Source organism: Lissotriton vulgaris, chromosome 9 (genome assembly GCF_964263255.1).
Source record: "Lissotriton vulgaris chromosome 9, aLisVul1.2, whole genome shotgun sequence".
NCBI lineage: Eukaryota > Metazoa > Chordata > Amphibia > Caudata > Salamandridae > Lissotriton > Lissotriton vulgaris.
The window spans coordinates 871146896-871169350 of NC_141697.1; the positions used below are offsets into that span (position 1 = coordinate 871146896).

Genomic DNA, 22455 nt, shown 5'->3' on the forward strand with positions numbered 1-22455 from the left:
ATATTTCATGCTGTGTCCTACACAGGTGAGATCTGGAATCTGGATGCCCCTGTGCCAGCTGAGAGGACCAGCGAAATCTAACTTAGTGGGAGATAGATGAATTTCCATGGTAATCCCCGTCTACAGGACATTCTGAATGGCAATCAGTGCCAATTAGGAAGGGAACCGGCGCAGGGGGCACAGCAAAGAAATGCGGGGCTTTGTGTGCCCAGGCCTCAGTTTTCTGGGCTGCGGGTTTGCTCTGTTTGTGCAGAGGCGAGGGAGGGAGGGATATGAAATGAGATGATTTGGTTAATAAATGAACCATGGCGTTGGAGGACAAGGGTCTCTTTGTCCCAGCCTCAGTGGGAACATGCTTTCGGAGACTGTTTTCCCCGCTTCTGTCCTCTCGCTGTCTCTCATTTCTCACCCCCTCTCTTTCCTTTTGTCCCTCATTGCTCCCTCTCTCCTGCCTTTCTTTACACTGTCCCGCTGCGCTGTCCTCTCTCCTTCTACCCGCATTTATTTTGCTGGCTGTCCCCTTCATTTTCTCCTCTCTCTCTTAGTCTGCTCCCCCTGCCCCTCCCGCTGTTCTGTCCCCGTCTCTCTCGCTCTCTATCATAGCTATGCAAGGTGTTTTGCTACGCTAGGCAAAGTGAAAATGGCCGCCATCCAGAACACGAAGGAATCTCGTGACGCTTCCCTCACTCAAAAGGTCATGTTCACGCTATGTAAAACTTTACAAATAAATAAAATTAATATCCTGAACTCTTTAAACTTCTCTCCTCAGCTCTCCCAGGTCAGTGCTATAGCCAGCGTGCCGTGGGCCCTTGTGCAAGGAAGGAACGGTCCCCCCTCGCCCCCACCTGCAGTTTGAACTGTGAAATACAGTGGTAATCAAGGTTTTGCCCCTTCCGTGTGACGCAAGTACTACCTCGGATTGGTGTCACTACAACGCATGCTTTTACATCGCATGCCTTTACAACGCGGTTTTTACCACGCAGTCCATTACAACGCATAATGCTTTTAGGCGCTGGATAGTGAATTATTTAATTTACTATTCCAACTCCAGTCCCCGTGGATAGCAGGGAAGGTGTTGGATAGTAAATTAAATATATTCCCTATCCTAGAGCGCCCCCCAGCGCAATGCGTTGTAATGGTATGCGTTGTAATGGTTGCGATGTAATGGTAGTGCGTTGTAAAAAATGCGTTGTAAGTGATGTTCCCCACTACCTCGCGGGAGCTGTGAACGACCGTTGGCCGACGCAGCCCGCCCATTCAGTACAACACCCGCACCACATTCCGCCGCGGTAAACGGGTTAGGGTTCCCCTCGGTGCCCTGGACCACACTGACACTGCACCTGCCGCACCAATGGAAGCGACGCTTCTGTCTCCTATCCCCAGCGAGGGCCATCCTACCTGAGCATTAGACAAAGACTGATAACTCCATTCATTTGATGTTGGGACACCTCTGACCTGGGCAACTCCTAGACTAACCACGAGCGTCTCCCGGTAGGTGTCACTCAGAACTTAAGGCGCTCATAGTCGGCATGAACTAGCAGAGAGGGTGGAGAGCATTCCCTTCTCAGAAAGCCAGCACTATTATAAGATGAGGAAGAACAAGTGCCTTATGGTTCCACCTGGTGGTGACACCAAATTACTGCAAAAGGCTCAAAATATTTTGGCTTTTTTTGGATATTAAAGGGCTCCATGTGCAAAATGTATTTTTGCTGAGAGTGCTGAAAATCTGCGAACTTTGCTGCATCCTACACTGCCTCCCGCGTGAGGACATCATGGTCTGTGCACACTTGAATCAGGGTTACCCGGAATAGGACTCCCTGCTTCATCTGCTGAGTGTGCTTGTCTGCTTTCGTTAATGTTATCATTCAGCAAGTAGTGATCTGTTCATGCTGGTTTTGTGCCTCTTGTTAGTTTTATGTAAGAGCTGCCCATCTTAAAGGGAGAGGACTGTCGGCCTTCTGCTCAGGTGCTGTCAGGGGCTGCCTTGTTAAAAAGTACCTTGCAGGGACAGACTTGGGAATCATAAGCAGCCATGGCAAAAATGATCAAACCAGACACACGCCCTTTGTCTCCTCGTGCATTCTTTTTTCCCTCAATCTATTCTCTCATTCTTTTTCTCTCTTTCTTCTACCTCTTTCTCTCTACCCCCATGCCCCTTGCTCTCTATACTTTGTGATTTTTTTTGAGAAATCAATACTTTCTCTCTCTCCTCTCCTTCTGTTTCTCTGCCTCTCACTTGCCCATTCTGAATCTCTCACTATCTCTCTACTCACTCTTTCTCTCCTTCTTCACTGTTTCTATCTCCTCTTCCATCTCTCGCACCCTGCCTCACTCTCTCCCCTACATCTTCCTTTCTCGTGCTCCATCTTTCTCCCTCCCCTGTCTCTTATTCTCTCTAACTCTCTCTCTCTCCCCCCATGCGGTCATTCTCTCCTTTTTATTCCCTATCTCACATTGCTCGTTCTCACAATCTTTCTTTTACTCTGTCACCCTCACTCCTCTCTCTGTCCCTTACTCAGACTATCTCATCCCCCCCATTTCTCTCTATCTCTTCTTCTCTCGTCCCGTCCTGCCTCTCCTGTGCGCTCTTTCTTCTCCCTTTGTTTCGTTCTTCATTTCTTGCTCTCCCTCCCTCTGTTACTTTATCAGGTCCTCTGCTCTTTTTCTTCTTCTATTTACCTCTGTACTCTCTCGTAGTCCTTCCTCTTTGTCTCATAAATGAGACAGGTGCCAGTGATCCTTCTATGCTCATGACCTCCCTCAAGGAAACTTGCCAGCTACCCCCGTCTATAACTCGACCCTCTCTCTCTTACACACACACACACTCTCTCTCTCTCTCTCGCTCTCTCACACACCCGGAGCTCGAGCTAGCACCTCCAGACAGCCCCCTAAGTAAGCCCCAGCGAGCTGCATTCCTCATGCCTCTGAAAACAAGTGGAAAGTTTCCATACGCGCATCACCACCTCCTCCCAGGGCCGCCTCATCCATGCCCGTCATGATCGCCACTCACACCTCCGCCTACACTGAGAACATGCTGTCCGGGGGGGGGGGGGGTTGTTAACAGATGCGTCAGAAATACTGATGCATCTGTTGACGCAAAAGTGACGCATTGCTGGAGTTGCTCATGAACGTGACGCAACTCCAGCAATGCGCCACAAATGATAATTGAGTCCCATTCTAAAAGCCATGTGTCATTCCATACGCAGGGGTAGGGATTTTGACGCAGTGAAGGTGTAGAGTGATGCAGTAAAATGCTGTAAATTTCACTGCATCAGTTCTACATGGCTTTTTGCGTGGGAACGCCTAGCCTGCATACATTATACCTTGCGCAGGTATAATGTAACGTAAGGCTTTGCAACGTGACGCATCTCTCTAGACGCATCACGTTGTAAATTGGCTGCATTGTTTGCACTGCCGTTGCGTTAAAAAAAAGTGACACAACGGCGTCGCAAAGGGCTCATAAATCTGCCCCAGGATTATTATGGTTAAATGGGCCTCTTGTGGCTCCAGTCCCAGTGCAACTGCACCTGGTGCACCAATGATAACAGCGCCCCTGCATATATCTTGCAACCTCTAGCCTGTCTTATCTTGTTAGGCCCCTGTATGAGTTAGATTCAATCAGTACCTTAGCAAAGATGCCCAGTGCAAGCAAGGAAAATGGCCCACATTGGGGGGGGGGGGGGGGGGGGGGGGTAAAATACAGCAATTGTCATGGTTCAGTGACCCCCCTCCGGCCTCTGGGTCCCGATGTCTCTGCACCTATTGTAGATTATGCCCCTGGGCATGGGCAGCATTCAGGGTGGACCCAAGCTTTATGCTAAAATGCTGGCCATTGACAAGCTGTGCATCACTAGGGCCCTCATTAAAAGTGGGCAATAATTATGGTGCACCCACAGGCATTAAAGTTCCCATCAAAATTATGAGTCCTGCTGGAAAATCGTTGCTAAGGGATATCCTATTGCGAGATTTCACCTGCTCTAGCAAGTGAAGGCTCCTGATGGAATATTTTGGAAAGCCTGCTCAAATCTTCATTCTAAGACTGATTTGTGCATGCTAACCCCAGAAACGCAGAATTCTCATTATTTTCTAACCTCTGGAAATACTGGAACCCCGTTAATAGTAAATCAGGGACATGAAAATAATTGGGAATTATTGCGGGCAACTTGTAATCATGGCCTAGGACCCTGTTTAAGCGTGGTGGAATACCAGCTGAGACGATAACTCCAGGTGGAATTCTGCAACACACAATTCTGAGTTTCTTCTGCAAGAATTATCAGGGGGCACATTTACTAAACTTTCCCAGAATGCAGGGCAGCAAGCACATTTGCTGTGCTGAGCTACGCTGTGTTAAAGAGAGAGAGTAGAAATGTCCCATATGCACAAAAATATGGCGCATTTCTGCTCTCTCCTTGCGCTGCCGCACTGCGTGCTGCCAAGTGCCAATGCAGGCACGGTGTCTGCGTTACAGACACAATTATGTTTGTACAGCAAGGGACACATTCCTGGGCAAAAACAATCCTTGGAGGCATTTTCCTCTTTTTTTTTATGTGTGCTGCAGAACTATTTTGTAATCATGGGAGTGTGCCAAAATCCATGGGTGGATGCATGGGAACACCCATGGAACCCCTCCCATGTAACGTAATGCAGTGAAAGCAGCTGTCTTGTGTTATATTTCTTCACAAAGCCACACAATGCTAGCCAAATCAGGCCTTGCTTGGCTTTGTAAATATTTCTGAAGTCCTTGCGTTGTCCTTGCGTTCCCTTGTGAGACACAAGGAGAACGCAAAGGCTTCATAAATATGGCCAATAACAAAATGTTGTTCCCCGTGTTTATTATGAATATTTCATTCACTGCTTCCACATCATGCTTTCCACTCACATCCAATTTACCCAAACAGTAAGCCTTTTTTTTGTATAAAGACTTCCTCCTTTATTACCAATGGTATGCAACCATAAAATCTGTTTAAAATCACAATTCATAGAATCTTTTTTGTGTAGAGGCCATAAGGATTATTGCACCAGATTGTCCACTCCTACATGAGGTAGTCACTTGTCTTTAAATCAATTTAATTATACTCATACTCACTTATGCATAAGTAGAAAAACACATAACATATTGGTACTTGTGCCTATACAGTAATAGACGTGGATGGGCAACAATATTCAAATGGTACCTCTAACTTCAAATCTCCAAAGTAAAAACCTAAACCTGAATACAAATTACGAATAGTAATAAAACAGTACAATAAAAACAATTTGTCGACGCAGCGTTTTGGTGGATTTAGATCGGTTGACACCACCTTCTTCAGAACAAACTTTATTTAGAAACAGTGTTCACTTTCCAGTTTAATCATATAGATTCAGGAATTACTCATCGATTGATAGTGCACTTCCTTAGGGCTTAAACCTCAAATACCTTTTGTTGCCTGGGATTTCCTCTCTTTTCTACCTAGTTTTCCTCAATTTTGAGGTGTAGGAAGCTTATTCCATTATTCATTAAGCTGTGTTTGGCTGCAACATTTATATATCGCAATGTAATTTGGCATGGGTACTTTTAACTTAGTCACCCTGAATCTTATTCCGATTTTTAGGATACTTTCAAAAATCCCCAGCTTCCAAATCGAGTTCTTCGGTTCTCGTCACGACGGATCGAGAATCTCCCGCTTTCTGGTCATAAATATGGGCCCAGGTCTCTAGACCTCAACCCTGATCATTTTGGGCCTGGAGACTGGCTGCAGGGGTCGGGTCTGCGAGAAGGAGCATAGCCCAGCCCTCAACACCCTACCCTCCTTCTGACTCTGGCAGCAGTACTGGGGTGTAGTCAGTGCTCCCCTACATAGACTCAAACCTGTCCTGATCCCGCCCCACACATCCCCAGCGGCTTCCAGCTCATTCTTTACACCTGATCAGAGCAGGCGTAGAGTGTCAGAAGAATGCACTCTGGAATAGGCAAAAACCACTCATAAAAAAGACCCTGCATCTTCAGGTCTGTGTGGTTATTCCCCATTACGGCAAGAAAACTCATACTTGCCGGTTCTTGGTTCAGGGATACCACCTTAATTGTGAATTCCAATTCTCCGGTATCATCCCAACAAAAACCAGCAGCCTCGTTGTAAAACGTAAATCCATATTTGTAAGGCGCAAACTACTCCCCCTTAAGGGTCTCGAGGCCGTCGTGGAAATTAAGTGAGCTTTTGCCCAGAGTCACATGGTGCTGAGCTGCTGCCAGGGATCGAACCGGGAACCGGTCCCTGTTGCTCTGAAGTCAGCTGCCCTGGCTGCTGCACCACACCCCTCCACTGCTATATGGACTAACTGATCTGCCTCATAGTGTCTATGCAGCAGACGGTCTATTAGAAATCCTTTAGTGTAAAATTATAATTTATGCAATGTATACACTACACGTACGCATGTACACATATTTTCATTTATTATTTTACCTTTTTTTGTCAAATTCCTTGAAATTCTGCATTGAGGAAATTAGGATGTTCAGATAGATTCGCAATTTATCACCGTTTCACTAATCCTATGTTTTCACTAAAAACTCATTGCACACATTTGTAATTCGTCAATCCACATTAATACTTTATTTTGGCTTACATTGCACTCTTTTCTACACATAGCTTCTAAGTACTTTCTGGACAAGATACGCTAGTTCCATTTCAGTGTAAAATAGGTGTTCAGATAAATGTTCAGTCCAGAAAGACATGTTTGAACAGTGGTTCCTCTATTAATCTGACATGACGAGGTGCCGAGGTAGCCCAAACCCAAATTTTGGGTGTTAATAGTGTAAAATAAATCTTTTGGAAGCTGAGTGCTACACACCTAAGGTTCCTACGGAAATGCCTTCACGGTAGAAAACTTGAATTCGAGAGGGGTCTGAAAACTCACTTTTTTGGGCACCCTTCTGGATTAAATACTGTTTATCTGTCTTCTTTGCCTGCTTCCAGTGGCCAGCTCAACCATATTCATTGCACTAAAGCAGGACTACTGCCGGGGCTTTGTTGCTCCTAGCGTTTTGAAACAGACCCAGCTTCACTCAGTGCTTCATAAAAACGTTAAATAAATTAACATTTCATCATCATGGGAATGATCAAAGAATGGTTGATGCCCCAGCAAAAATAAAATGTTGCTCCTAAAGCGCCCCCCTGTCCATTGTAAACAGGGCATTTTCCGAAACTTTTCTTGTCATTTTGCAACATCCAGTGGCATTAATTAACAGCTACTGCCTTATCTCACCTGGTCAATGCTCAATTGCAGTGCTTAATTTGTAAAAAATGAGGACACTAAAGTTTGCACCATCCATTGCCCCTGGCAGCACTGCCAATGAGAGCACCAACACACTACTCATCATCACACTCTTAAAAGTGTGACAATTCATACTATTACAGGCCCCCAAAGCTATGGCGTTGGGGGCAAATGCTAATAATTGGAAATTGAAATTGAAATAATAAACAGAAGTTGTTGTGCTCGTACCTAAATTGACAGACCCCACTACCATGTGGCAGACAGTCATAAACCCCGGTGCTGGCAGTTAAGTGCTGGTGCGGAGCACAGGAAAGCACTGGCACAAATTAAGCACTGGCGCAATCCCTACAACTTTGTCGCTCCGGAGCCTTTCTCGTGCTTAGACTGGGCAACAATCATCTCTCTGGTACATGACCAATTCAGGCTGTTTGAGCAGAACGTCCAACAGAATGAAAACAAAATGGCCTCCCTCTTGAAAGTCATTATTAAAACTTTTGTTTGTGGCATAGGACCAGCCTGCGCGGGAAGGTTCAGTGCACAATATTTCACATTCATTCTGCCCATAACATAAGATTTTGTGCCTTTGGTAAAATAGTACTTTGTTGCAATAGGTTTGTGACTCACTTTGTAGGGTACACCTTTCTCTTGTGGTGTATCATATAAATGTAAAAAACGTCGAGAGTTAAACTCTCTTTGTTACTGCCCAACTCAGTAATATGCTTTTTATTGATTTCAGAAGGAATAAAGGCCGAGATGGTAATGCTAAAACTGAAACCTGTGGCGTGTGCATGAGTCTCTCAGAGGAAGACACATACACACTCATACACAGACACACACTTTTCTGACAATAGTGCATAACCCACTGAGCTATCTGATAATCCTGCCGAAGAAATGTCTGCCTTCCTACCACAAGAGAGGTGTTTCTTGCGATTTAACGAGACCCAAGCAAATATGTTGAAGGGGCCAATGACGCCCACTTTGATACAAAAAGAAGAAATAATTCGCTAAACATAAAAAATAAGAAGGGGTTACTGGACGATTGAAAACAGTATGAAAGTGTGACAGAGAATATGGAAAGGAGGGTAGGTAACATTGAAGAAGCGGAGGTTTGGAGAAGGTTTGCGAGCTTTCTTTCTCTCTGAGAGTAAACGTTTCCCTCTGGCTCCGGTTCAGGAAAATGTAAGTCAGGTTTGGAATGTTCTCGGGCTGATGAGAAAACTGCTAAGCCTCTCCCTCTCCACGCGCCCCCCGCCCTGGTCTCCCAATCCCCCTCACCGTTTAGCTTGGCCGTGTTCGACTTGATGGCTATTACATTGCCCCGTCATCGAGCGACGCTTAAACCTATAAATATATTATTGGCTGAAGGTGAACGAGCCCCGAGCCAAGCACAACTGCAGAGGCGCTCGGCGCCCTGGGGGCTCAGGTCAAGGCGCACGCCTCTCGCGCCCAAAGGAGAAAGAGCCCTGCCTGACATGCCCACGTGACTTCCATCTGCCTCCTCCACCCAGCTTACATAAGAAAACAAGCCTTGGTGTAGCCATCTGCGTTTAATGAACCATCAGCTTTCTAGAGCAAGACACAAAGGAGGGAGCCTTCGGGAACGAGAGGGCTATGCCTGTATAATAGTCCCTGTGTAGTTCAATGCAGGTACTCGATTGGAGGCGGAAGGATACACTTAACACTGATGAGATATGGTCAACAAAGATGTGATTTATAAACATGTCAATCCAATGGCTGAAAGATACTCGAGGAGAGACAGAGGTTGAAGGGGAAGGAACCAAACCTGTAAATTCTTAGTATTAGGTCTCTTGGTAAACTCTTCTGTCAAAATCCAAATCCAACTTTTGAAATGCGTGTTCATCTATCTTTCATGCTAATAACCTCTCTAAACAAGTATTGGCAAAGACAATAGGTCTCAGCAATACCTGAGCTATTGGCTTTGTCAATGTGAATTTCTTTTAACCATGTTTTCTCGCACTACATCTGCTGTTAACGTTGGCTGAAAGTTAATGAAAGTCCAGAATCACAGGATGTTGACGCCGAGTCTCCTCGCCACCATGTTGAGTTTATTGTCCTAATGCGCCTGACACAAAAAAGTACTATGACGTGGTCTGCGCTTACTGATTCATATTGTTTTATGCAGAGACCTTCAGCCATGCTGAACAGCAGGTGTGCTACTAAACAACATGGCTAAAAGACTTTCACATTGACAAGGCCAATAGCTCAGGCAGTGCTGAGATCTATTGGCTTTGCCAATGCTTGTTCTGTGTTGATGGGGTCTTGCTAAACAAATGTGGAAGTGATAGTGAGGAACAGTTGAGCTTTCAAGTGAAGTGAGGATGTGACATAATGGCCAGAGCTGCCAAGAGATGAACTTGGGAACCATTTTCGGTTCACAGGATCGTCTGAACAATTGGTGATTCTGGGCAAATCACTTACGCTTCCTCCTGCCTAATACAATGAAAGTGTCATTGTGTAATGTAACTGGTGAGCACTTAAAAAGCTCTAATGCCATCCGTTAGACTTAGCACTATGGCAAGACGCAGGATGAAACAAGCCCTCCATCGGATCATACAAAAAAAAAGCGAGTGCCGTTTGTGTTTTAAAAACTTTTTAAGAAATGTGTTCGTTTATGTACACGTGCATGCATTTTGGTGGTATGTGTGTATGTATACAAATAAGACGGCCTGAAAATACAAGTACTCCTATGGACTGCTTGAATACAAAGAACATGCTGGAGGATGAAACAAGTGCTCCAATACCATTGGATAGAGCAAAAAAAAACTAGTGTGCTCTGGTTTGAACAACGTTTTAACAGATGCATTCATTTATGTACGCATGAATGAATTTTAGTGGTATGTGTGTATGTGTACAAGGGAGACGGCCTGAAAACACAAAGACTCTATGGAATGCTTGAAAACAAAGAAAAAAATAGCTCCGCAATCCGGTAGCAGTGTAAGGAGATATTTATTTGGTTCATGTGCAATGGGAGGGTCAAACACAAGAAGAGGACATGACGCCTGCATGCCATGACAAATGGTATCATAGTAAATGAGAGCGATGCTCAAGTTTACCACTGGTAGGAGATTGGTGGCCTGTAAGCCCACAGACAGAACACAACACGTCTCTTAGCATATGCGCTGTCTAGCCGAGACCAAATGAAATATAATACTGTGTACGTGGCTTGAAAGCAATATTACTTTTCGTTCTCAAAAATACAGGGAATTGTTTTGAATTAATATAAACGAAAGAGTAAATGTGTTCAGAAAGAATCGGAGAGGACAGCAAGAAGATATTCTTTATTATTGCTCTTTAAGCAAGGGTAACGCTGGCGACCACTTACACGATGTGAAGAAAAAGCAGGAAGGAAATATGTTTATTTGATTAGACCTGCAACCAAGATTCTGCCATTACATTTAACTTACCCCCTCGCTCTCTCTATCTCGCCCTGTCACTGAACTCTCCCCCCCTCCCCTGTCCCATTGTTCAGCCCCCCTTTTACCACCATCTTACTACACTTGTTTTAGAAGCCTTCTTCCTGTGAACACAACCACCTTCCCCAGGGATGAAACCTTAGCTGGAAAGGAAGGCCAGACCTTCTTTGCCGGACAAATCTTGGCTGGCCGGCGCCATTACACCAGGGAACCACAAAACACCCATTACAGGTGGGCAGAGTCTGGGTTTAAGTGCACACATTGGACTCTGTCTTGTCTGTCCTTTCACCCTCTGTTCTTCCAAACTTCCCCTCTTTCCAGCCCCTCACATGGGAATTGCAGGGTCAGAGGAAACGAGCATGTAGGATTCTATTCCTTGTAGGCTTTCTCACTAAGGCTGCTGTCCTTCCAGTGAGCCTGGGAGATTAGAGCCTGGGGCCTGATGCCTTCTCCTTCTGCTGAGCAGCCCGTGGGAACGGTTCAGAGAGTAACTAGATTCCCTTGGTTTTTTTATTTTTGTATTTGCTTAAAAATATTGGAAACATCATGAATGCTGAGCCAAACTTAGCTGTATGCGTAGGCCCTGAAAAAACAGCGGCTTAAACAGAACCTGAATCCCACAAGCGGCCATGCTTGCCTGCAGACACTTACTCTGCCCCCCACCCACGTGACATTTTGTGTAAATTCTGTAATGCCTTTGTTCACCTCCAACATCTGCATTTAGAAACTACCCAACATTGTATCCATTTTTTGTTGTTGCAGGTTTATATAGCGACCCAAAGTTATTGGAGCGCTTTACATGAGCACCAGTTACATTACACAATGACACATTCATTTTTTGGTAGGCACGGGGAAATTAAGTTATTTGCCCAGAATCACAAAATGTTAAGCTGACACCAAGACTCAAACCTGGTTCCCCAGAGACAAAGTCACCAGCTATAGATGTTAGGCCATACCTTCTGCTCAATTTTAACCCCTGTGACGGAACTGCTCCGTCACGCCCCTCGGGTGGGCTGTGCTGGTGACGGAGCGGTTCCGTCACGGCCCGCTCGCCGCGCATGTGCGGCGCGTTCTATTGAGCGAACGATGGCGTGACGGAACTGTTCCGTCACAAGCGCAGCCCACCCGAGGGCCGTGACGGAGCGGTTCGGTCACAAGTGTGGGACCGCCGCGCGCCCCCCCCCGCCCTCTAGCGCTGGGGCGGAATAGCTGCCGCAGGAAAAGGGTTAATAGAGTTTTCCAGAATGCTAAGAAAGCTGTGAGAACGCTGATTTAGTGACTCTGAGGCGCTGACCTAATGATCAGCAATATGACTTGCCTTTGCACCAGCTCTCCTAGTGCGCATGTAAAAGTTCACTTTTTCCACAAAACGTTGACTTCTCAGTTGCAGTTCATAACAGTGGTGCTAATTCAATGATACAGAGTAGTAGCAGTTTTACATACACTATGAATTAGCAAAGGGACACAAAATGATGGCTCAAAATGACCCTTGGGGCGTTCTAATACATAATTTACCACTGGTAATTTGTTACTCAGGTAGCATTCCATTACAAAATTGTATGTCTCACGTTGGACAAGTCCATTTGATTTCACTGCACTGAAACTGTATGTATAATATGTTTGTAGGGGGTTTCAGTCAGCCCTTGTCACCCATTTGTTTCTTATATTGTCATTCACATTTTTCTTTTGCCCAATACAGCATGCTGCAAAGGGTCAGCCTGCTTCAGCCATTGGCTAACTTCACAATGAATGCTTGTTTCGACCCTTTCACAAGGAACACATCCACTCGCAAAGTAGTTCTCTTAAGGGCCAGGGACTACTATGGCAGTGTAAGCTTTTGAAGCAGAAAAAATACTTTTGCTGTTGGCCATTTTTTTAAGATTGCCAAGAGCCAGCAGGATCCTCAACAATAAAGTTTAGCAAAAATGATGAAATTAAAAAACGAGCATTGACAAAGCCAAAAAGCTGTCAAAGCCAGACATATTTGCTTTGCCAATGCATGTTTAGCTTGCCTGTTGCATTTTGCACAGAGCAGATCCTCCCAGATGTGGCTCCAGTGGTTGCCGTGTTCTAGGTACTCAAGCAGCACTTCCCTATCAATACCAACTGTAAAGCTGTAAGTGCCAGCTCACAGGTGATGCAGTCTAGGAAATCAGTCTGCACCATTGCCTTAAGAGAGGACCATGAAACTTAATTTGCATATGGTTCATTCCTGTCTGTAATGGCTCAGAGGCGAAAAAAAAACAATGGAATGGAATACTCCGAAATGGATAAATTGTAGCATTTCTGTTCATCAATTTTATAGCGCCACTACGAATTTGTAGACCTTGCTAAAATATTTGATGTACCCCGTTTTGTAGAATGACTCCCCAGCCACACTGGGTTCTAAACTCATCTGTTCAGGCTCTTCCAAGTTCTGTTCTGTTCCAAGTGTTCGCCCTTTTCGCCTCGTGCCCTCTGATTTGCCCTTGATTAATTTCCGCGTGTGACCATGCGCTGTTCCCGGATCACAGGGCGGGGGCCGTGACCTTCACGCACTGTGTGCTTCTGGGAGCACAGAGGCCCATTGTGCGGTCCTCTCTGTGTCAGGGGTCCACCCCCCTGAGGACGGCTCTGGCACGTGAAAACGAGCTGGCCTTGTGGTTGAGTTGTGGATTAACACCAGTCCTCTCTCAGCATGGTGTATAATTGACCTCCATTCTTTTTTTTGTGCTGCAAGGGAAAGTGTGGTTGAAGGATAAGTGAGTCACTTGGCATTTTGTGGTGAAGCGGATGTGACTTCGCTTCCAGAAATTACACTCGGGGACATTGTAAAGTGTGTTCGCTCAACTGGAACACTTGTACTGCCATTTCGACATTCAACATTCTTCCAGTTAGGCGTTCAGCTCAAATTGCAAGGTGTGTAAATGTTTTAAAGGGGGACTGGTAGGCCCAGACGTGTGTCGGGTGCACACTGTATCACTGGAACAAAGCTATACCTGGTGAGGTATCTATAGGGATGTATACTCCCGAGTGTCGCCCAAAGGGGGACTGGTAGGCCCAGATGTGTGTCGGGTGCACACTGTATCACTGGAAAAAAGCTATACCTGGTGAGGTATCTATAGGGATGTATACTCCAGTGTGTCACCCTAAGTGGGACAGGTAGGCCCAGATGTGTGTCGGGTGCACACTGTATCACTGGAACAAAGCTATACTTGGTGAGGTATCTATAGGGATGTATACTCCAGTGTGTCACCCTAAGTGGGTCAGGTAGGCCCAGATGTGTGTCGGGTGCACACTGTATCACTGGAACAAAGCTATACCTGGTGAGGAATCTATAGGGATGTATACTCCAGTGTGTCACCCTAAGTGGGTCAGGTAGGCCCAGATGTGTGTCGGGTGCACACTGTATCACTGGAACAAAGCTATACCTGGTGAGGTATCTATAGGGATGTATACTCCAGTGCGTCACCCTAAGTGGGACAGGTAGGCCCAGATGTGTGTCGGGTGCACACTGTATCACTGGAACAAAGCTATACCTGGTGAGGTATCTATAGGGATGTATACTCCAGAGTGTCGCCCAAAGGGGGACAGGTAGGCCCAGATGTGTGTCGGGTGCACACTGTATCACTGGAACAAAGCTATACCTGGTGAGGAATCCATAGGGATGTATACTCCCGAGTGTCGCCCAAAGGGGACAGGTAGGCTCAGATGTGTGTCGGGTGCACTCTGTATCACTGGAACAAAGCTATATTTGGTGAGGTATCTATAGGGATGTATACTCCAGTGTGTCACCCTAAGTGGAACAGGTAGGCCCAGATGTGTGTCGTGTGCACACTGTATCACTGGAACAAAGCTATACCTGGTGAGGTATCTATAGGGATGTATACTCCAGTGTGTCACCCTAAGTGGGACAGGTAGGCCCAGATGTGTGTCGTGTGCACACTGTATCACTGGAACAAAGCTATACCTGGTGAGGTATCTATAGGGATGTATACTCCAGTGTGTCACCCTAAGTGGGACAGGTAGGTCCAGATGTGTGTCTGGTGCACACTGTATCACTGGAACAAAGCTACACCTGGTGAGGTATCTATAGGGATGTTTACTCCAGTGTGTCACCCTAAGTGGGACAGGTAGGCCCAGATGTGTGTCGGGTGCACATTGTATCACTGGAACAAAGCTATACCTGGTGAGGTATCTATAGGGATGTATACTCCAGAGTGTCGCGCAAAGGGGGACAGGTAGGCCCAGATGTGTGTCGGGTGCACACTGTATCACTGGAACAAAGCTATACCTGGTGAGGTATCTATAGGGATGTATACTCCAGAGTGTCATCCTAAGTGGGACAGGTAGGCCCAGATTAGGGTTCAGTGCACAATGTGTCTTTGGAACCAAGGTTTACCTGGTCAGGGTGAAACTGCTACTAGGTTGCTTGTGCTCTGTTTCAGAAAAGACAGGGCATGGAAGTTTGGGCTGGACTGGTCCCATTGGAGCAGTATCAAGACTGTTTTGCATATGGCTGGGTCCAAACTATGGTGGCATGGGGTGCAACATAATGATGGACTGGGATGCATCCCTGAGTAAATACCAGTGGCTGAGATGAATTCAAACATTCCATCCATCACTTTTTGTATACTCCAGTGTGTCACCCTAAGAGGTCGGTTATGCCCAGACGTGGGTCTCATGCACACTGAGTCAATGGAACCAACTTATACCTGGCTGATGAGCCCTAATCATGGCGAAACTGGTCCTGTGTTGCTTGTGTCCCAGTTCAGGAAGAATGTGGCCTGGCCGTTCGGGCTGGACTCTCCCCATTAGAGCACGGTCAAGACTGATTTGCATATGCCTGGGTCCAAACAGAGTTAGCATGGAATTCAACATGACAATGGACCGAGATGCCGCCCAAGTAATTACCAGTGGCTGAGATTAGCTCAAGCATTCCGGTTGTCACTTTCTGTATACTCCAGGTGTATAAAAGCAGCACCGTTGCCTATAATACATTAGATGTAAGGGATAAGTAATGTGATCTTCATTACTCCGAGACCCGCGTTCCTCATCACAGTCCTTGCATGTGAAGTGCTCCCTCATCTTGGCAGCAGACTGCCCCATGCTAAAACATATTTTAGAGTGTGCGCCCTTCCCAGATTTAAGCTCCCATAGTGCCACATAACTTCTTCCACCCACCAAGCAAGAGACACTAGGAGGCATCATCACGGGAGAGTGGGATCGAAGAACCACATCAGCAAAGGCTGGAGACATTTTATGGAAGATTACTTGCGAGTAATATTCATCTGCCTTTCTTTATCTCAGTCCCAACGTAAAAGGATGAACCAAGCAGTCAAAGTGCACATCCCAAAACCTATTTGCAAGGAAGCCACCATGAAGGAATATGTACAGAACACCGAAAATCAATGATGCACCACATTCAAACAGCAGTGCGAGGACCACCCATCATTTACTTATAAAGTTCCCCCAAAATCTCAGGTGTTGCCCACATATCAGCATAACAGTTGTCCTACAGTACACGTCCCATTACGCAGCCTATGAGGTAGCCATATAATGAGTCAAATGACCATCTGTATTTCCAGGATGATGGACCCGCAAGAAGAACATAAAATAGCCAGTTTAATACAGAAACTAGAAGTAGTCATGGAAGGCTCAGATCCTCTTCCTCATAGAACAGAACCTAATGTAATGAAATAAGGTGTACTATCCATGGAAAGAGTTGGTGCTGGCAAAATATACTGTAAGAGTCCAGTCGACGTCAAGGCAGAGACATGAGAACTCTTCTGTAATCTGAATATCTGCACGCAAACAGGTAAACAACTTTCCTGAATTTCATGAAAAGCTATGGAAACCTTTGGCTACAACGGGGCATATTAACATCAAACGGCGATAAATATCGGAAAGCGCGCTTAGCGCTTTCATATTTATCACTGTTATTTATCGCCTGGTTAGTGCATTATTTACAACGTGTATAACCTAGGTGATAAATATTCCAGCATTTGCGCAAAAAAGGGCAGACATCGCTGGAAAATCAGCGATGTTCACCCAAAAACAGTGAAAACATTGTTGATACGAGCATGTGGTCGTGACCACATAATCCACATCCCATGTAAAGCATGCCCTAGTCTGAATTTTAACAGACGTTAAAATCCAGAGCTAAGGGCACGTTAGCGCGATTTAGATTATCGCTATACTGCATTTGGGGTCCTTGTAAATATATTGCGATGCTGGTTTAGCGATATTTTCACATGGAGTATTGTCAGGCATGCCTCCTTTGCATCTCATTAACGACGCAATGCGAGGCGTGCTGACAACGGGCGCGAAGACAAGAAAACACGCGTTAGCGTGTCCTTGTAAATAAAGCAATAACATTATCACCGCTTTTCACCCGAAAGCGGACGCGAAAGCGGATGCAAAAGCAGCGATAATATTATCGCAAGACCTTGATAATAATCCCCAAAGAGAGGCTTGAGTGTAGATCCTCCTCCATAGGATAGACCCAAAGATGTGGTTCTCTCCACAACAAGGTTCCCAATTGCCTCTTTCTCTGAGTTGAGGTAATTGCCATTACGAAAAGTACTTTGGCTGAGAAGGGATCCAGGAGAATGGGACCAAGGGGCTCAAATAGGGAAACCTTCAGAGCCACAGGAACTAGAGGCAAATCCCAGGACGGCACTTGGAATAGACAACAGGCCATTAGTTAGCAAAGAGTGAAGTCATTGACAAAAGAAAGGCCAAACCAGACCAGGGCTTCCTAAAAGCCAAAGCCACTGTCCTCTGGGCTCACAAAGTGGAAACCTCAAGTCAAACATTGAAACCACCCCATAAATAATCAAGAATCCTCAAGGGATCATAATGGCTGGGAAACAACCCCCGAGACGAGCACCAAGAAGCGAACTTCACTTAACACTTGAAGGAAGAAAGGTGAGAGTCATGCTGGATGGAAGCATCCTCCTCCCAAGAAAGACCTAGGTACTGGAGCCCAACACACTCATCTCAAATCCTCAGTCAAAGATGCAGAAGAGCGAGAACTTAGAGCATGGGAAGATGAGGTGGAGACAGAAGCAGCGAAAACAAGGGCCAGCTGCAGCAAGACTGGAACCCAATGTCAACACCCCCACATTGGAGCCACCACAATTAATTCCACTCATTCCTGCAGACAGTTTTCCAAGACCAGGGATAGGAGGGGAACCAGCGGTAAGCCGGAAGGGAGACACCGGTGCCACTGGCCCCAAAGAGTGTACACCCCCACATGTTGTAGGGCAGAGAGCATCTGAAAAATGTCGAGATATTAGGCCATCCTCTGTAGAGGCGAACAGATACATCAACAGAACTCAACAAATTGTGATGAAAACTTTAGAATGAAGGCCATAAAGCACTGAGTATTGGAATTGGTGACTGAGGCGATTAATAATTATATTATATATCCCATGGATAACACCACCATGAAAGTAAGGTGATGAGACTCCACCCCTAAAGTAAATCACCTGTGACACCAGTAGGACCTCACCCCCCCCCCCCCCCTGATTGTTGACAAGAGCCTGGCCCAGAAGGCACACCCCACATATTATCCCTAAATGTAACAGAGCCCTGAGATCCCCAGAGTCAGAAGTTTGTTAGATCGACCAGGGCCACCAATGACCTTGAATTGGTGAAACATTGTTTTCCTTCAAAAGAAAGGATCTGCTCTCAATAAGTTAGCTTGAGTGATTAATGTACCTACTGCATAGATTATCTGTTTAACATGAAGCTCACAGTTTTGAATTTTGCTGTGGCCTGTTTTAGTGGAAGACAGAAAAAGAGAATATGCAAAAAAGGGTGAGCTACCTATCTATAAGTTCCGCGTTCTAACTGTCCTAGTTAGGTCTCCCAACGTTGTGGATGCGCTGCTGGCAGAGTCTCCCATTAGGTCCACTATTATACCCACAATCATTCTGCCAAAGGACCTACCAAGATGCAGTGGCAGGTCCAATGCGACCTCTAACTTAGTTGAGACCATGAAAGACCACCACAGAAAGAGTGACAAACTCCTCATACAAATATAGTGTCCCTAACATGGCGGGACATATCCCCCAGCCTGTTAGGGAGACCTGAAATGTGCCAGCTAGCACTGAACCTGACTCTGGGGGAAGATTTCTTGGGCCCTCTTCAGGTGGAAGAAATTCCACTAGCCAACACCACAATGAAAGAATTCCCGCCAGATGGCCCTTTCCCCAAGTGACTCCTTCCACAGCAGAGTCTTTTAGGGCGAAACTTGTTACAGCATAGTAGAAAAACCTAAATATACTGGTGTTTTATCCTTTTGTACATTAATACAAGGGACACCTTTGCTTTTGGTTATTATTCTTGGCTGCATCATACTATTCAGGCTCATATTGTGTGCAGTATTAATGGTCTATGGTAAAATGCTGCAACTTTTGAAGAAATCTGTGCTTTGTTGCTAAACAACACTGCACAGGATGCATAGTTGACAGCATTCTTTAACCCCTTCGCTGCGGCGGCTATTCCGCCGCAGCGCTAAGGGCAAGGCGGGGCCGAGCGGCGGTCCCACGCTTGTGACGGAAACGCTCCGTCACGGCCCGTAGGTGAGCTGTGCTTGTGACTGAACCGTTCCGTCATGGCCCCGCCCGCTCTTTAGAACGTCAGCGCAGGCGCAGAATTCACGCCGCGCAGGCGCGGCGAGCGAGCCGTGACGGAACCGTTCTGTCACCAGCACAGCCCACCCGAGGCTCGTGACGGAACGGTTCCGTCACGAACATGGGAGGGGTTAATTGAAAAAAATCTCCAGAAGCTGGACATTCTGTGCTATTTTACTACAGACGAGCTTAGGCCTCTTTATGATATCTTCAGTAATCTGGATTCGACCTGTAACATGAGTTACTGGGGGTATCAGGATCAAGATCTGCTGTAACACTGCAGACCTGTGGGCGTCACTCACAAAGTGATACTAGGCAAAAAACAGAGGCATTAGCAGGAGAATCTGAACTGGAATGACTGATTCCCTGTTAGTCCTCATTACTGAGGAGGCCACCAGGATCCCACTTGTTATTCGCAGACACTTGACCCCCCCCCAAAGTTACCAGTATCCCCATTATCAGTAACTCGGGAGGCGGGGTAATATACTGGGGGAGGCAATTATGAGATATATAATGTTCTTACAAGAGCTTCATAGAATTCCAGTGCACTAAATTCAGGAAATATCATGTTAAATGACAATGTGAGAGAATTGGAGCAACCGAATTGCTTACCCTGAAACAGAATACAAGATTGTATGCCAGTGCTGATAATGCAGGCAGTAATTGTGTATACGTTTAGTTGTTTCTTTGCAGACTCTTGGTAGAGCCTGTTTTCAAACCTTACAATTTTCGAGTTTGGATTCTGTCTCTATGCCTCCATTGGGAACCATATGCTTTCTAGGGTTGTTGGGATTGTCAAGCTTGGCTTTGGCAAAGTTCTGTGTCAAGGCTTACCCGGAAATGTTTCTTTTTCAGTGAACAGCCTGGGCATCAGTGATGAGCTAAAGGAGAAGCTGCGAGATGTGATGGTTGACCGGCACCGCGTGGCCCTGGGCAAGACTCTCGGGGAAGGTAGGTCTCTTCTGAGTTCCTGGAATTGCCCAGGGTTGGTGCAGGCACACACACACATGCACACCTACACACACACACTCTCTCTCTCTCTACATTAGGTATGGGGAGGTAATAGATACAGTGGTTTACTCTGTGCTTAACCTTAGTCAGAGGGATTCTAAAAGACAACAAGTGCACTCTACTTTTAGCAGAGACTCGGTATGTAGGAATTTGATTGCATATGTAGCAACACTCATAAGGAGACCATAAATGCAGGTGTTTCCCTGTCTTCCTGACATGAATCATTATAAGATCCCTAGTGCAGGGGTTTCACCACCTTTTTAACAGCACTCATGGTGAGTCTACAGGTGCTGGAATCCTACCACTATCTTGATATTGAACAAACAATTGATGCATCGGTGGACTAAACAGCCTGCATCTCAATCAGAGTACACAGAAAGAGTATGTCATCCTGTGCACTACCTATCTAGTACCTGCCGTTGTTCGGTACCACTGTTCAACAGATTTAGAAATGACAATAAACGTAAAGGTACACAAGCAAGAGATTTATAGTCCAGAAAACCTCCAATGTACATATTCTAAATATGATGTTTCTTCTTTTTCTTCTTTATCCAATTTCAACGACATCCAGCCAACGCGTTTCGTTCCAATTACATTCAGAACTTCGTCAGGGCTTGATACATCTGTTAAGTGATCTTTATCATTGTGTCCAGTAATGTAATGTACAGTTTCCTGTTGGAATATTTTACTGTAGAAGAGATACTTATCAAGGTATCTACCAAAATATTATACAGTCCGATCTTTGTATTCCTGGACACAATGATAAAGTTCACACCAAACCACTACATATTACGACTTGGATGAACTTATATTTATTCAAATATTGCTAACAGGGATCCTACAAGTGCAGCACTTTCGCCCCATTTTTATCACTACTCAGAGGGAAACTGGAAGTGCAGGAGTTTGACTAGTGCTCCTACTCATATGAACCCTCCCCATCTTTTCTCGATCCCGCAGGTGCCAGAGCTCCACCTCCTTTTTACCATCACTCGGTGGGAGATCATACGTGTAGGTCTTTGAACATCAACTAGCATTAGGCATGCGATCATGTGTGCAGCAGGTACAACGCTTGAACGATGATACTCAAGAGTGCGGCCCAAGTGCAGGAGGAGATTCACTATTTGAGTAGCTTCACGTCAAGGAGGACCTTACTTATAGGATGTTTACCAAATTGTAAACACTTCTCGAAGTGATGCCATGGATGCAGCAATTTCACTAAATCCAAAGGGGCACTGCAGATACTGAAATCTCACTGAACACTCAGAGAGAGATTGCAGCAAAAAGTGCTCCTCTTTATTGACATTATCCTTTGAAATGCTGCGAGCTCTGAAACTTCTCCACCTACTTAGCAATAATAAAATAGAGGCCATGGTCAGATGATGCTTCTCAACAGATTAGCATTATTCAGGCGAAGACCAGAGGTGAGGGTGATGCTTTACCTTCTTTAGTTTCCTGTCTGTACACACCTTCTTGACTGAGAGAGACTTTGAGATCTAACAGACTCATTTAGAATTTGGAGGGAACTGAAAATCCGTCAATTTCTGGAGGGAACTAGTAATGCTAAATAGAATTCATCCTATCAGTTTTCTCCATTAAGGAATATTATTGTGAAGGAGATTCAGACACAGGATTCTACACCCTGTTTCTATTTTACTCCAGAGATTGGGGGATTTATAGCTCCCTCCAAACATTAACTGAGGTTCTAAATGTTGCCAAGGCACAGCATTGTCATGGTACCCACCCATACACCAAACATTTAACCTGTGCAGATCACCCTCACTGGCGTGTCTGCCATATTGCCCCACTAATGCACTGTCTTACACACTCTAACCCTGCGTGCTATTTTTTTTTGGCTTTTAGGAGAATTTGGCTCGGTTATGGAAGGACAGCTGAACCAAGATGACTACATATTGAAAGTGGCTGTCAAGACCATGAAAAGTAAGTGTTGAGGTGCTTCCTGCGCTTTGAAGATGTTGGCTAGTGGTTTGAACCTTGACTGTGGAACTAGTAGAAATTAGTTCTCATCCTGCATTCTCTCCTAGTCAAATTGTGTGACCTCAGCTAGAGCCCTTTCCTGTGCCTGGCTTCGTTTGTCTCAGTTGGGAATGGTCAACCACAGGCTACCATGTAGTAATTATGCA

At 45.6% G+C, this 22455-nt stretch overlaps 1 protein-coding gene across 1 annotated transcript in view; it reads left to right on the forward strand.

Annotated features, from left to right (window-relative positions):
- Positions 1-22455, forward strand: part of AXL (AXL receptor tyrosine kinase) — a 225797-nt gene that overhangs the window by 174800 nt on the left and 28542 nt on the right. Inside the window, exons 13-14 of the mRNA XM_086938617.1 lie at positions 20159-20254; positions 22175-22252. Coding sequence (XP_086794743.1) covers positions 20159-20254; positions 22175-22252 — 174 coding nt within the window. The remainder of the gene's footprint in view (positions 1-20158; positions 20255-22174; positions 22253-22455) is intronic.